The sequence below is a fragment of the Populus trichocarpa genome, chromosome 13, assembly GCF_000002775.5.
Source record: "Populus trichocarpa isolate Nisqually-1 chromosome 13, P.trichocarpa_v4.1, whole genome shotgun sequence".
Classification (NCBI taxonomy): Eukaryota; Viridiplantae; Streptophyta; class Magnoliopsida; order Malpighiales; family Salicaceae; genus Populus; species Populus trichocarpa.
The window spans coordinates 6,711,513-6,726,049 of NC_037297.2; the positions used below are offsets into that span (position 1 = coordinate 6,711,513).

General features: G+C 30.7%; 1 protein-coding gene across 2 annotated transcripts; it reads left to right on the forward strand.

Annotated features, from left to right (window-relative positions):
• Positions 1–11,973: 11,973 nt before the first annotated feature.
• LOC7465632 (protein RGF1 INDUCIBLE TRANSCRIPTION FACTOR 1) lies at positions 11,974–14,152 on the forward strand. Of its 2 annotated transcripts, none has more exons than XM_024583171.2 (4): positions 11,974–12,267; positions 12,394–12,606; positions 12,899–13,114; positions 13,534–14,152. In XM_024583171.2, the coding sequence occupies exons 1-4, from the start codon at positions 12,199–12,201 to the stop codon at positions 13,759–13,761; spliced, it is 726 nt and encodes a 241-aa protein (XP_024438939.1). In that variant the 5' UTR covers positions 11,974–12,198; the 3' UTR covers positions 13,762–14,152. The 2 variants fall into 2 exon arrangements, with proteins under 2 accessions (XP_024438939.1, XP_002319247.1); XM_002319211.4 differs by having other exon boundaries at positions 11,974–12,264.
• Positions 14,153–14,537: the final 385 nt, after the last annotated feature.

The window sequence follows — 14,537 nt, forward strand, 5'->3', positions numbered from 1 at the left end:
TAAAAAAAATCTAAGGGTTCCTATCATGTTTTCTAATAAAAATATTTAATCGTGAACTCAAAATATGATATGTTTTGGATGAAATATTTTTTAAATATTAATACAGCAACTTATTGGATGTTATTTTTTTTTCAAATATTGAGACGATGACATATTAAATAGACTCGGGTTAACCTATTAAATTTGAAATTTGCAACCCAAATCATGAGATCATGATAACCTTATAGAAAGTAAATCCAAATAATTATGAATGTCAATTCTTAATCAAACTAATATTGAATGATGAAATTGAAAATTTAAAAAAAAAAAACAAAAAAAACCACCCCAATCAACTTGTGTTAACCTACCACACCCTTAACCTAGGTCATGAAATCATGATAATCCTATAGAAAGCAAATAAAAAAAAATAACAAAATCCAATTTTCAACCAACCTATTATTGAAAGATGAGATCGAGAAAATATCAATTAAAAATAGAACAAAGAAAAAAATAACGCAAGTCAACATGAGCTAACATGTTAAACATGTGACCTGGGTCATAAGCCCGATATAACTTTATAAAAAGAAAATAAAAAAATTATGAAACTCCATTTCTAAGAAATCTAAAATTGAAGATTGAAATCGAGAAAAAAAATTAAATCCATGAGACTAAGGTAACTTCATAGAAAGAAAATTAAAAAAGAATTACAAGTCTCAATTCCCAAACAACCTAATATTAAAGGATAAAATTAAAAAATAAATAAAACAAATTGAGTTATTGAAGGGTGAAATTGAAAAACAAATATTCAATTAAAAAATGACTAAAAAAATAAATTGATTCAACTTCGATCAATCTGCTGAACTTGTGACCTGAGTCATAAGATTGAGATAACCCCATAGAAAGCAAATCGAAAAAAAATATGAAGCTTAATTAAAAAAAATCCAATTATAAAAAGACCAAAAAAATATGAACATGGTCAATTTGTCAAACTCACAACCCGGGTCATGATATTGGAATAACCCCATATAATAACAAAAAAGAATACGAAGTTCAATTTCAACCAACCCAATATTGAAGATGAAATTGAAAAAACATCAATTAGAAAAAAAAAAGAACTAAATCAACTCGAGTTAATCTGTTAAATTTGCGATTTAGGTCCTGAGATCGGGATAAATTCATAGAAAGCAAATAAGAAAAATTATGAAGCCTCACTTCCAACTTATCTAATGTTAAAGATTGAAATAAAAAAAAACTAAAAAAGAAATTAATGGATTTAGTGAATCATTAATTTTACGCACTTATATATAAAAACAAAACTAAGAATAATGATTTCATAAAAATTATAAAACAAATGGATATTTTATTCATTCATTATTAATGAGAAAATTATATATTATGTTAATGCATATTTACTAATAAAACAATCGATATTGTCATCATAAAAAAGTCCTAATATTTTTTTTTAAATAGCATAATTTGAAAATCATTTAATTATTATTTTAATAAGTTAATTTAAAGAGATATTTTATCAAAAATTAAAAAAGATAAAGGTGTATCTAAGAAAAATATCAAGAGTGTCTGACCCAAGAAAAAAATCCATGCACATATGAGCCTAAAAGGTTAGGCACGCATGCCTAGCCTAAAAAAAAGTCCAAGCATGTATAGGACTTGAAGACTAGACCCACGTAACCTTTTTTTTTAATGGGCATTGTCCACCCCAATTATTTAGACACACACATAGTAGATGAAGTGTCATCTGTCTAGGTAGACAATGCATCATGTTTTGATTGCCTTTTCAACCATTTTTTATGGTTAAAAACTCAAGATTCAAGTTTTGGAACCTCAAAAACCCAATTAATAACTTATTTTCACTTAAAAAAAACATACTAAGAAACCTCAAGAAACACATCTCATTAAACCTAAAAAAATCTATAATCACTCTAAAAACAAAAATCTAATATAATTAAAAAAAATCTAATCTATTTTTTATTACATGTTCAAAGAAAAAAAACCACTGTCATTAAACCTCTTTTTCTAAGATAAATACATTGATATAAAGATCAGCTTTTATGGTTATATACGGTCAGGTGAATACTTTCTCACCCCTTTTCCTTTCCTTTTTTTTTTGTGACTCTCACTCCTCTTAAATTTTAAGAACTGAAACATAAAATAAATGAAATTTAAGACTAAAATATGAAACTTGTATTAAAAAAATAAAATAAAAACTTTAGATAAGAAACTGTAGTTGTTCATGCTCCATAAATAATGAAAAAGGAAAAAAGATTTTTTTTTTTTTTAGTTTTGAATTTAACCTTATTTTAAATTGATATCTTGTTTTTTTAATTTTTAAATTGATAAAATTAAACTCTAGTTTTCAACAACGAGCATTAACTTAATGTTAGTATATATTTTGACATTGAAAATACTTCATAGCATATAGAATGAAACAAATTATAATTATAAGGCTTAAAACCATTTTAACATAATGTAGGCAAAAGGTTAGGGACTATAACCGAACAATTTTTTAATTAGGACAAAAATAAATAAAGAGACTATCTCAATTCTACTATAGCAATCTAGAGTGCATAGTGCAGTGGAGTCTACCTCTACAGTAAAAGAAATAGTAAAATACTAGTAATTGGCATGCGCTGCGTTGCAGGCGACATGCGTGATAGTATTTTTAAAGCTATAAAGCCAAACCGTGAGTGACAAATCAAATGCCATTGCAAAATTAGGATTGGCCATGATTTCTTTGAGCATCTCCTAAGGGAAAAGGCTAGCATGATCTGCAAAACATAAATGAACGCAAAATCATATGATAAGAAAAGGAAAAAAAACAGTTGATTTTGTAATTAAGTGTACAATCATATATCTTGCAGCAGTTCTGGGTAGTTGAATCATGATCACATGTGGATTTATAACCCCTTGGAGAGAAAAATTCATGTTAATAGAATGAAAACTCTTTTCATTCATGATATTAAATTCTTTAAGCCACTACCAGAAAATTGATAAATACAAACGGAAATACTGAGGGAATATACCGAGGGAATTACCGTGAGAAAAAAAATTAAAACAAAGCAAAAAAAATGATGACGTGTCATTTTTACCAACGGAATTACCGACAGAATATGCGTCTTACGCCGATGGAAAAATTCCGTCGGTAAAACTGTTAAATCTTGTAGTGAGCACTGTTCATTTATCTCTAAACTCAATGTTAAATGAAATTAAATTCTCATAATTAATTGCCACTAATGAAATGAGCAGTCATTACATGATTAAACAGTTTTACCGATGGAATGATTTCGTCGGTATGAGACATACAATTTGTCGGTAAAATATTTGCCGACGGTCTCACCAACGGAATATGTCTGTCAGAATATTGATCATTAATAATTTTTATTTTTATTGGTAAGTCTATCGATAATACCTGACTAGTCAAGTTCAGGACAATAATATTAATTCATTTAAAATTTGGTTAGGAAAAAAATAAGAAAAGAGAAAATGTTGAGGCCACGATGAGCACATTGAGTCAATAAATTCTAATATAACATAACAAAAAAAAAAATTACAAATGAGTTTGTAATGTCCCTTGTAAGAACAGAAAAAAAAAAAAAAAAAAGGAAGCTAGAAAGAAAGCAATAAAACATAATTAATTATGAGCATTTATTAGTAGTATTAGTCAATGCCAAACTGGTAATTAAGATCAATTGTTTTTAAACAACCCATCATCGATCCATTAACAACTTTCATTTGGATTAATTTTGAAGAAAAGGAAGACATCAAATAAATTTAAATGCATAAAAAACTGGCTAGTCATTGGGCTATGCTTGTGGTAAAACTTATAAACTAAAAAGGAACCTACTAAATGTAAAAGGAAAAAAAAAGAGAGAAAAATAGTAACTTGATGCGAAGGGAATACACTAATGTTTAGTATTGCGTTCTAGATAAGAGTTAAGTAAATTTTAAATTTTAAATTTTTTTAAAAAAAAATTAATTTTTATATATTTTTGAATTGTTCTGATTACATACTGATATCAAAAATAATTTTTAAAAAATAATAAAAATATTATTTTGATGTATTTCTGAGCAAAAACAATTTAAAAATAACTAAAGCCCGTTTGTTTGCTGGAAAGTAGTTTCCTTTTGAAAAGTGAATTCCGGGAAAGTGAATTATTTCTGATGTTTGGTAGTGTAATGAAAAATAAGTTGGAAAACACTTTTCAGTGTTTGGTTATGTCATGGAAAATGAGCTGGAAAATAACTTATTAATGTTTTATTTTTCTCAAGTTTATTAAAATAATGAGGAACAAATCTTAAAAATTAAAAGGTTAAATGAGAATGAAATTGAAAAAAAATATTATTTCATAAATTATTTCAAATAAAATAAATAATAATCAAAATAATAAAGATCAAATCTAAAAAAAAAAGATGAAGAAATTAAAATAATAATAATTAACATTTTATAAATTATTTCAAATAAAATAAGTAACAATCAAAAGAATGAGGACCAAATTTGATACATAAAAAATTTCAATAAAAAAATGATAAGGGAAAAGCAAATAAAATTATAAAAATGAGTACCAAAGTTAATATAAAAATTAAATTTTAAGAGATGAAATTGAAAAATAAATATTCAAAATAAAATATATATAGCAATCAAAAGTTTGAGGACCAAATTTGATATAATCAGCAAATAATATGACATTTCTAATTTTTTCACAACTTCCAGAAAGTGTTTTCTACCTAAATTTTCCAGTAAAACACTTTTCTGGAAACCAAGCCAAATTTTTCTTTGACTGAAAAGTGTTTTCTATTGACCAACTTTTCTAATGGCAAACAAACACAGGAAAATTTGGAAAATAATTTTTTGAAAAGTGAATTCCAAGAAACAAACATAACCTAATATCACACTTCCAAACACCGTACACGAAAAAGTTACGCATCAACGCTGAAACAACTCTACTTGTTTGTTCTTCAGACATGTCCAAGGACTTGAGAGCTTTGATTCAACAACAAATTGTATCGTATCATCAATTAGCACATGGTTATTATCCTGTATATATGTTCTCCTTTTGCTACTATTTTACTATATAATAAAACTGATAGATACATTATTAAATGCGTAATAATAGTTACTAACATGAAGAGACGTTTAATCCTTCTCTTCTATTAATAATAATAATAAAAAAAAACATTTTCTACTACAAGATGACGACTTATCTTTGACTTCTCTTCACATATTTGAACATATAAATTTCATTATCAAACATAATTTATTTCATGAGGTGAGGTGAGTGTAAGAACTTAATTTTTTTTTAATAAAATAATATTATTTAAAAATTAAAAAAATAATCAAAACTTGAACCACCATGTAATTTTAAAACCAAGTCAATTATGAAATCATATCTCTTCAAACGACTACAAACATGTCCAAAGGATCAATGTTTATTATTAAATCGAAGGCCCATTTCAGAAGAAAGACAGACACATGCATGGAAAAAAAAAACCATATATTTGGATAAGGGATCCTATGTTTTCAGATGAAGCAAATAGCAGCTCTTCGGTTTCAGTTTTTGACGATATATTTGGTAATGTTTTTAGATTTTTTATTTAAGTGAAATTTTAAATAAGTTATAAGTTTTTTTGTAAAAATAATTTTTAGCTTAAATCAAATAAAAAAAAAACCTTGGTCTCAAGTAAATGGTCAATCCTACGAAAAAGATCTAATTCGGGTTTTTATGCTAAATGATTCAAAGATCGGAGGTTTTGAAATTCTCTAAGCTATACTAAAGTAAACAAAATAAAATAATCAAACTAAATTAAATAAATCAAAATTATTAAGAGAAAAACATTGGTCTCAAGTAAAACATCCACCGACGGAAATCAAAACTGATTATTGAAATGATACATCAATTTATATTCTGAATATTTATCTTTCCTTAATACTAGTTAGTAAACCGATATGCAGTTAATTAACTCTAATAATTAAACAACTACAGCATTTGCGCTAGTAATTTATTTTAATGGTAGCTTTAAGAAATAGATAGGTTGATAATTTAGACAACATAACTGTCTGCAGTCTATGTTCGATTTAATTGAATGTTTTTTCTAATTACAACATAGATCCGCCATAATTATTAAATTTAATCGCTTCAAAAGTTAAATATCACAACTCCAGTTTTGATAGCAAACTTAGCAATAGATTTATTAGAATAATAACTTAGAGTCCGCTCCGACAATCAAACTAAACAATCATAGAAAATAAACATAGAAAAACATTCATACTTATTATACAAACTAAAAAGAAAAGATAAAATAAATCTTACAGTTTTTGAAATCTGAAGGCTTCTGTATCCTTTCAACTAATTAAGAAAAATAACTTAATCTTACATGACTATCGAAAAACTAAGGAAAAGAAAAGATGAAAACATAATTTTGGGTGTTGAAAAAAAATGTGAGAGTTTTTTTTCTTCTTTCAAGTCGCCCTAATCTTCACCTCTCTCTCTCTTTTCTTTTTATCAGATAAAAAAAAACCTAATACCCACCTTCCTACTAGTTTGTTTTTATCAGGAAAGAAAAAAAATGAGTCATTTCCAAAGTAGACAATCTATATTTAAGGAGCACAATAATTACTTTTCTATAAAGATAGTCTTGCATGAAATCTTCAAGTTTTGAATTTAGACTTAGTGAAGTTAATTTGTTAGTGTGAAGACCTTTCCATATGAAGAAAAAAAATTTCATGTTGCTTTGGATACTTGAGAAGTAAGTTGGACTTGTCTCTTCACTAAACCTGTATGCTGGCAGAACTTATGGATTATCTTATAAAAATCATATTTCTTTCATATGAGCTCTTTTTCTGCTATAGTGTGTTTGATATTGTGGTAGCTTTTGTGGTTGTGATTTGAAAAAAAATTGTTTTACAAAAAGTACTTTTAGTTGAGGTTGATTTGGTATTTATATATGTTTGGTTAAAAATATGGTTGAAATTAAGGTTGAACAAAAAATAGTTTAATATGTTTGGTTAAAAGAATGCTTTTCAAATTGATGTTATAAAATAATTAAAATATATATATATTGATGGTTTTAAATTTAAATATTGTAGATTTAACTTCTGCTATTATATCATGAAATAAATAATACTTATATCAAATATTTTTTATTGTTCCATTAAACTATCTATAATTTCATCACGTACGAAATCCATCTGACAAGGACTACAGTTTTCTTGGTTTCTTAAGTGCGCAACAACATCAGGTAAAATATCATCAGGAATAAAATTAAGATTGCAATCAAATTCTGCAAATGCTACGTCATCAAGCGATCTTCTTCTAATTTTTCGAATAAAACACAATTAAAAATTAAAATTAAAATTAAATTTTTGTTTAACTAGGTCGAACCCGGTTCAATTCATTTAACTTTGGATCGGATCCGGTCCGACCGGAACAGTGGAGAGTGACTTCACTGTGAACAGTGGAGAGTGAAAATCTCCACTGTGTCCGCAGGTTTGCGGAAAGAAGCTGAGAGCTGCTTTCCGCAAACCTGTGGTTTTAATAAAATTTAAATGGGTCTCACATGAATAGTAAAATGTGGTTGTTCATTACCAAACATTTAACATATGCGGTTCGCTTTAAAAGCTGCCTCAGCTGCGTAAACAAACGGACACTTAATAGGTTGATAGGCCTTTAAGTTAAGAATCCAACAAACTTAAGTTTGCAACAAACAAACTTCTCTAACTCAAAATATTCAAGTTGGAATGGTCGAAGTTTAAAGTCTGTGAAAAAAGTTAGCCTGTTTGGGAGTGTGGTTGCAGTTGTTTTTCAAAGTGTTTTTCACTCAAAAATATACCAAAATAATATTTTTTTTATTTTTTAAAAATTATTTTTTATATTAGTGCATCAAAATGATCTACAAACACTAAAAAATATTAATTTAAAGCAAAAAAATAAAAAAAATTAAATTTTATAAAAAACATTTTTAAAATAAAAAAACAAACAGAATCCTAATATTTATGGGTAGATATTAAGTCTTTTTTCACATATTGGGCTCATAATTTTATAAGAGCCCCTACATGTTGTACAAGATGTTTCTGGTAGGTTGGTGGGGTGGGAAATCTATTTGCTCGGGTACAATGAGCTAATCGAGTAATAGTCCTCTCCCTTTGAGGTTGTCATGTATTTCTATGAGAGAGGTGTTTATGATAGTGCATATTATTTATTTATTTATTTATTTACCATAGTTATAAAATATTAACAGGAAACAAATTGGTGCTTTCTCAGAAAATACATGGGGCTTCATGGATACGAGCCAAAAGAAATATACATTTGTATATCAAAATGGTCGCACAAGTGGATCAAGTGACATGCAGGCATATTTTGGTTAATTAAGGATGACAACAAATAGTAGTGATAAAACTTTAATAGGTGTTTATGCGTTCTTGTTCATGTTACATATGCATGCTTGTCTTATAATACAAGAATCATGACGAAAATAGATGAGCATAGCATATATAAAATGGAAACATGATAAATGGAGAGTGGCTTTTTCTTGTTGATCGATCTAGAAGACAATTTTTTTATTTTTGGATTCGAGGAAACCTCACTTCTCGGAAAGTGCACTTTGTAGGCTCAGGTGAGCGAGTAAAACCCCGGCTGTCCCAGGCTTTTACAAGAGGTGCACGCCCTGACTTGAATTCAAGACCTGTTGTGCAGATCTCAAGTTCTTTGTCATTACGTCACGCCTCTTAGAGACAATCTGGAAGACAACACCAACTAAAAAGGTCATGTTTTCTTCTCATGCGTGATGTCTCTTGGGCTTCTGAGCTATAATGGACTACTACCATGAACCATTGAGCTAGGCAGGAATAACATGGTCAAATCAATACGAGCGGGGAAAAATTAACTATCAAGTAACATGGCAAAACTGGACGCCTAATCACCTGCAAAACAAGATCCTCTGATGAATTTATAGGATCCTCCGATTCCTAAGTTAGTGTCGATAAGATGGAGGGAAGCCTTTATAAAATGTGAAGTGTGTGCAAAGTGACCCTCAAGAAATGGAGATCACGAGGAGCCCAAGGAAAAATCTTGGCCCTCTCTTTGTGTGAGTTTCTTCGACCTTTTTGTAAACTTTCTACTTTATTAGAGCTGTAATTCTCTCTTAATGTGATTGTTCATAAATGGGATAAGGACTTTCTAACTTCTCCATCAATTTCCTTCATTTACTTGGAAAGAGAAATATAAGGTGCCGTCCATTCAACAGGGAGGTTTCATTTCAAATGTTGAACCATGAAGGACATAGGAATAGAAATTTTGAGTCCATGGACGACTCTTGAATTCAAGATGTGAATCCTGAACCCAAGAGGGTACATGCAATGGTGGAGGCATGTAAGAGCTCGGGTAAGCTCTAGCACAGGTTAAGATTTTATCAATATTTTTTAACTAGTTTTATATAAAATAAATTTATAATTCTCGATTGAGGTATCAAAAAATTCTGAAATTTTATGTAGAGCCTTCTAATATAATGCTTTAGCTTGGGTTAAAATTTCAGAATTTTTGAAGAAATTCAGAAATTTGATAAAAAAATCACAATTTTACCAGTTTTAGTTTTTGGGTATAATTTTCAATCTGACCATTAGATTGAGCTGAAATTTTACGAGGGATCTTAAAATATATTGAATAAAATCATGTTAAAATTTTAGGATGAACAGAGTTTGGTAGTGCTAACAAAAAAAAAGACTGTCAAATAAAAGCAAAACAACTCATTAAGGATAAAATGGTTATTTGCCATAAAATAAATAAAACAAATCAGTTCTTCCTTCCTTTTATATGTTGCCGACTGGGCAGAAGCAAAATAGAAAAAGGAAGAAAAGAAAAGGCGAGAGAGAAAGTAAGGGAAAAACATAAAAAAAAAATCTAAGGAAAAAAATAAGAAAAGTGAGAGAATAAGCTTGTAAACTTACAAAGTCCAACTTATAAAATATTAATATAAGAAAGAATAAAGTGAAGGAAGGAGGAATTGAGAGAGAAAAAAAATTTAATTATTTTTTTTTCTATTGACATGAGATTGTTATTTTATCCCGGTTGAGGGGTTGTTACAATATTGATTCAAATTCGATTATAGATGAATTATATTATATTCTACAAAATATTGAAGGATGTAACTTTAATAGTGAGTTTATTTTTACTTTCACTTCAATTTTATGTACTTTCAAATTTATTTTTTAATATTTTAGATAGTGTATTTGAATTAAAACTTTACTGCTAACTTTAAAAATTCATGTACATAATTTAATAATTTATCTTAAAAAAATTAATATATTTATTTAATAGCCCAGAATAAAAAAAATTCATGACTCCACCTTGGGTGCATGCCTGCTCGAGCTAGAAGCTTTCCCACTATATATCACACTTGAAGATGAGGCTTATCAACGCTTCTCTCTCAAGATATATAGCTTGTGGACTTTCCCCAAAGCTTGTTGTGCTCGTTGGACCGGTTTGGAAGAAGAAAAAAAGTGTGAATCGTGCACGTTTCAGTGACTTCAGGAACCATGATCATCCCCTTCAAATATATCCATGAAAAATAAATATCGATTCATCAAGGTACATGCAGTAGCTCTGAATGGTAGTTGTTCTTACTCTACCTCAAGCCTGGTTAATTATAAAGCATTAGCATTTTTCCTCTACGAAGCATATATGAAGGCAGCATCTTTGTATCCATACATAATAATGAGAAAAAGAAAAAGCATCGTCGCATCGAGGTAATAAGAGGATTGAATTGGAAAACATATACGTACAATTCTTTTTTTTATTTATTTACGTGGGTGTCCGGGCCAGCTTACACACACCATAATTAATCTCTCGGCCCACTGAACATCCTGCAAACCCAGTGAGCATGTAAGGCACCGCGGGGGTGACAGGCGTGCACAGTAAGATTCGAACCCGGATACAAAAGAAGAAAACAAGCCCCCACCACCGCTATACCAATACCTCAAAGTACATATACGTACAATTCTAACTACTTGGGTAGCTAGTCAGCGAACGAATCCATCAAATTTCTTTTTATCTTGTGCCTAACATCATCCATAAAGTCTCCTTATTGCACGTAAGATGGAAATACCAAAGTCCCACCTCACCACCATGAAAAATACATATTACCCTGTCAATTTTTACAATCCATGCATCTAGCTAGAATAAATTAATTAATTTTAATTATTATTCTAGATTAATAATTTTCATGTCAAGAATACATTTTTATGAGTTCATCGAAGATAAATAAACTAGTTTGGATATTTATTTTTTGTTATTTTTCTAACGTTAATGACTTTCCCGTTAAAAATTCAGTTTTATAAGTCTACCTCAAATATATAAACTAATTTCAAATGATATTTTAGATCGATGACTTTCATGTTCTAGTTATGTTTTTAGACACCCATCTAGGATAAACTAACCAATTAATTTATTTTTTTTAGTTTAACGTGGGTGTCCGGGCCAGCTTGCGCGCATCTCGACTAATCCCACGGGCCCTGAAGTTAACGACCATGTAAGCCTCCAGTGGCCATCATATGAGCAACCACAGGGCTCGAACCTGAGACCACAGAGGGAGCAAACCTCTTGATCCCAAGTTCTTACCACTGGACCACCACCTAGATGGTTAACCAATTAATTTTTGGTTGTTATCATAGGTTGTTTCCTTGGACATGAATGTTTTTAGACATTCATGAGTATTCTAAGATGGAAATACTTAGAACATGAATGTCCAACACATACAATTTTGTAGCATCTTTCTAGTTTTGCTGAATCACCAACTTCTCCATATGTAAAGACGACCACCTTCCACGTACGTTTCAAAGGACGAGAACACACACCTCCGTCAAGTTTTACCAAAAACTATAACGTCCAAGCAAAAATACAAGTATCTTAATTTTCAAATTACAAAGTCTGACGAAAAACAATATATATATGGGGAGATAATTAATAGAGAGAAGGAACAAGAAAAGAAAAGGGGAAGAATTAATGGTTATTTCCTTGGACAAAACGCATCTAATTTTTGGCTTAGGTTCGGATATACAGGTTCGGTGGTAGACTTTTAAGCCAAAGATAATCACCTCCAACACCCCATCCACCACCCACCCACCACTTCAAGCAAATACCCCACCTCCTTTCCCCATCTATCTTTTCTGTAAGAAAAAGCTCTCTTTTCCTTCTCCAAGACTGTCCTTAGATGATCATTAATGACCAAGAAAGCACCACTGTGAGAGAAATCAAACCCAACATCAGAAGAATCATGGTAGTTGTAATTATTTAGCTCACATTTATAATCTTCCTCGGTTGCTCTTAATATGTTTTGTGTTTTATTTCTTGATTGCAATGATATATCTATTGTTTGGGTGTTAATTTTGTGTTGAGTTTTTTACAGGGAGGTGGTAGTCCAGATTATGTTGATGATCATAAAGAAGATATCAAGTGGCCACCATGGCTGCATACACTTCTCCAAACAAGCTTTTTTGTTCAATGCAAGCTTCATTCTGATGCTCACAAGAGTGAATGCAATATGTATTGCTTGGATTGCATGAACGGTGCCCTTTGTTCTGTTTGTCTCTCACACCACAAAGACCATAGAGCTATCCAGGTATCTATGTGCAAGAGTAAAGGATTTTATTCACTGTCTAGTAAAATCTAATCATGAGGCATTGGTCTTTTATCCCAAGAAACTTTTCGCTAGAGCCACCAAGTTCCTCATCTCATCATATCCCAAAACCACATGGATTTTGTGTTGTTTTCATGACCAATGACATGAGCCTGATCTTTGGTGGTTCAATCCCAAATCCATGGCCCTTTTTTTGTTTTTTTTTCCGAAAAAGGCAACTGGCGCATGATTTCTCTGTTATAGTTTAATCAAATTAATCACTCTATTGTTGTAGATAAGGAGGTCATCTTACCATGATGTGATTAGGGTGTCTGAAATTCAGAAATACTTGGACATAACAGAGGTCCAGACCTACATCATCAACAGTGCAAAAATTGTGTTCTTGAATGAGAGGCCTCAGCCTAGGCCTGGTAAAGGTGTTACCAACACTTGCCATGTCTGTGAGCGCAGCCTCCTTGATTCATTCAGCTTCTGCTCTCTTGCTTGCAAGGTAATGCATATATATATCCCAGTACCCCCACCCGTGTTTTTAATTATTTGTTTTCAACTGAAAATTAGAGCATGCATTTATTATTGAGAGAAACAATTTCTTATATATTATTTCTTTCAACCAATTTAGTTTTGGAAAAAGATAGAAACTTTTCCTTTTTTTTTTCTTTTTTTTTTAAGGAGAATGGCCCTGTACTCCTCGTTAATACGCACCTTCAAAAGAAAATGGCAAAGCATTTAAGCTACCACTGTTTATTTATATATGGAGTATTGGTTTATTTTGTTGATGAGTAACTCAAATAAGCCTTGAACAGTCTAGCTTTTCTTTTTAAAAAGGTCCTTCTGGTATCCTTCTTTCTAATGTTCATTGTTGTGCTGCTGATTTTAATTGCATAGTTCCGTAAATTATAAAAATTCCAGATTGTTGGGACATCAAAGAATTTCAGGAAGAAGAAAAGGTACAAGGAGATGGATGGTCCAGACACTGAAAAATCAATGAGTGGCATCAGCAACGGAAGTGCTAAAAGCAAAGCACAAAGCTTTACACCCTCAACCCCACCGCCAACTGCGATGAATTATAGGACTGCCAAGAGAAGAAAGGGAGTTCCACAGAGATCTCCAATGGGAGGATTCATCATAGAATACTAGTGGAGACAACAACAAAATATATGTCAATATGTATAGTAGTGATCAAAAAGAAGATTACTTTGCCAAACTGTTATCAAAATCATCACTCTCTCTTTACGTCACAAAGTTGTAAGCATCTGAGCCTTTGTGCCAAGAGGCCGGTGTTGTGCACTCAATGTAGTTTGTGTTTATACAGATCAAAAGAAATAAGTGATCTAGAGAGAGGTTGGAATGAACAGGATGGGCGGAAAGCAAAAGAAGTCAGTGATGTTAACATATTTATGTGAAAGATTAGGAGTATTTTTCGTGTTTTGGGTACGTACCTCTTGGCAATTCCAATATGTAAATGTTAGTTTTGTACTGTTTAAAAAGAAGAAGAAGAAAAGAAACGAACGTGGAGTTCATATATATATACATTGCCTGCCTCGTTTTTTGTTGTCTTGTGATTATTGTGGTATATATGCTAGAGATACCGTGACCAGTTGGTTTTTTTTTTTAAGGAAAAACCCTAAATTTACTTTGTTTTACCCACTCGTGTTATGAAGCTAGTAGGAAAGTTACTGGAGAGTCACGAGCGAGAAGGGCTTGCTTGCAATCTGTGGAAACTACTGATAAAGACACGTACTCTGTCCTTCCTCACCGGTATTACCGGTCAAGCAAAACTCTTGGGAAAGGGACCAGTAAACGCCGCCCTTGTCGTCGTCATCATCTTCATGAGTCATGATCCTTTCGTTTAAATACCACGTGTACCACTAACTCCAATAATTGTACTTCTCTCTTACTTCCTAGCCATCTAT

Coding starts and splice junctions, on each gene's coding strand:
- LOC7465632 (XM_024583171.2), top strand. CDS start 12,199: ATGATCATTAATGACCAAGAAAGCACCACTGTGAGAGAAATCAAACCC. Junction 12,607..12,898: donor AAGACCATAGAGCTATCCAG/GTATCTATGTGC, acceptor CTATTGTTGTAG/ATAAGGAGGTCATCTTACCA. Junction 13,115..13,533: donor TCTGCTCTCTTGCTTGCAAG/GTAATGCATATA, acceptor TAAAAATTCCAG/ATTGTTGGGACATCAAAGAA.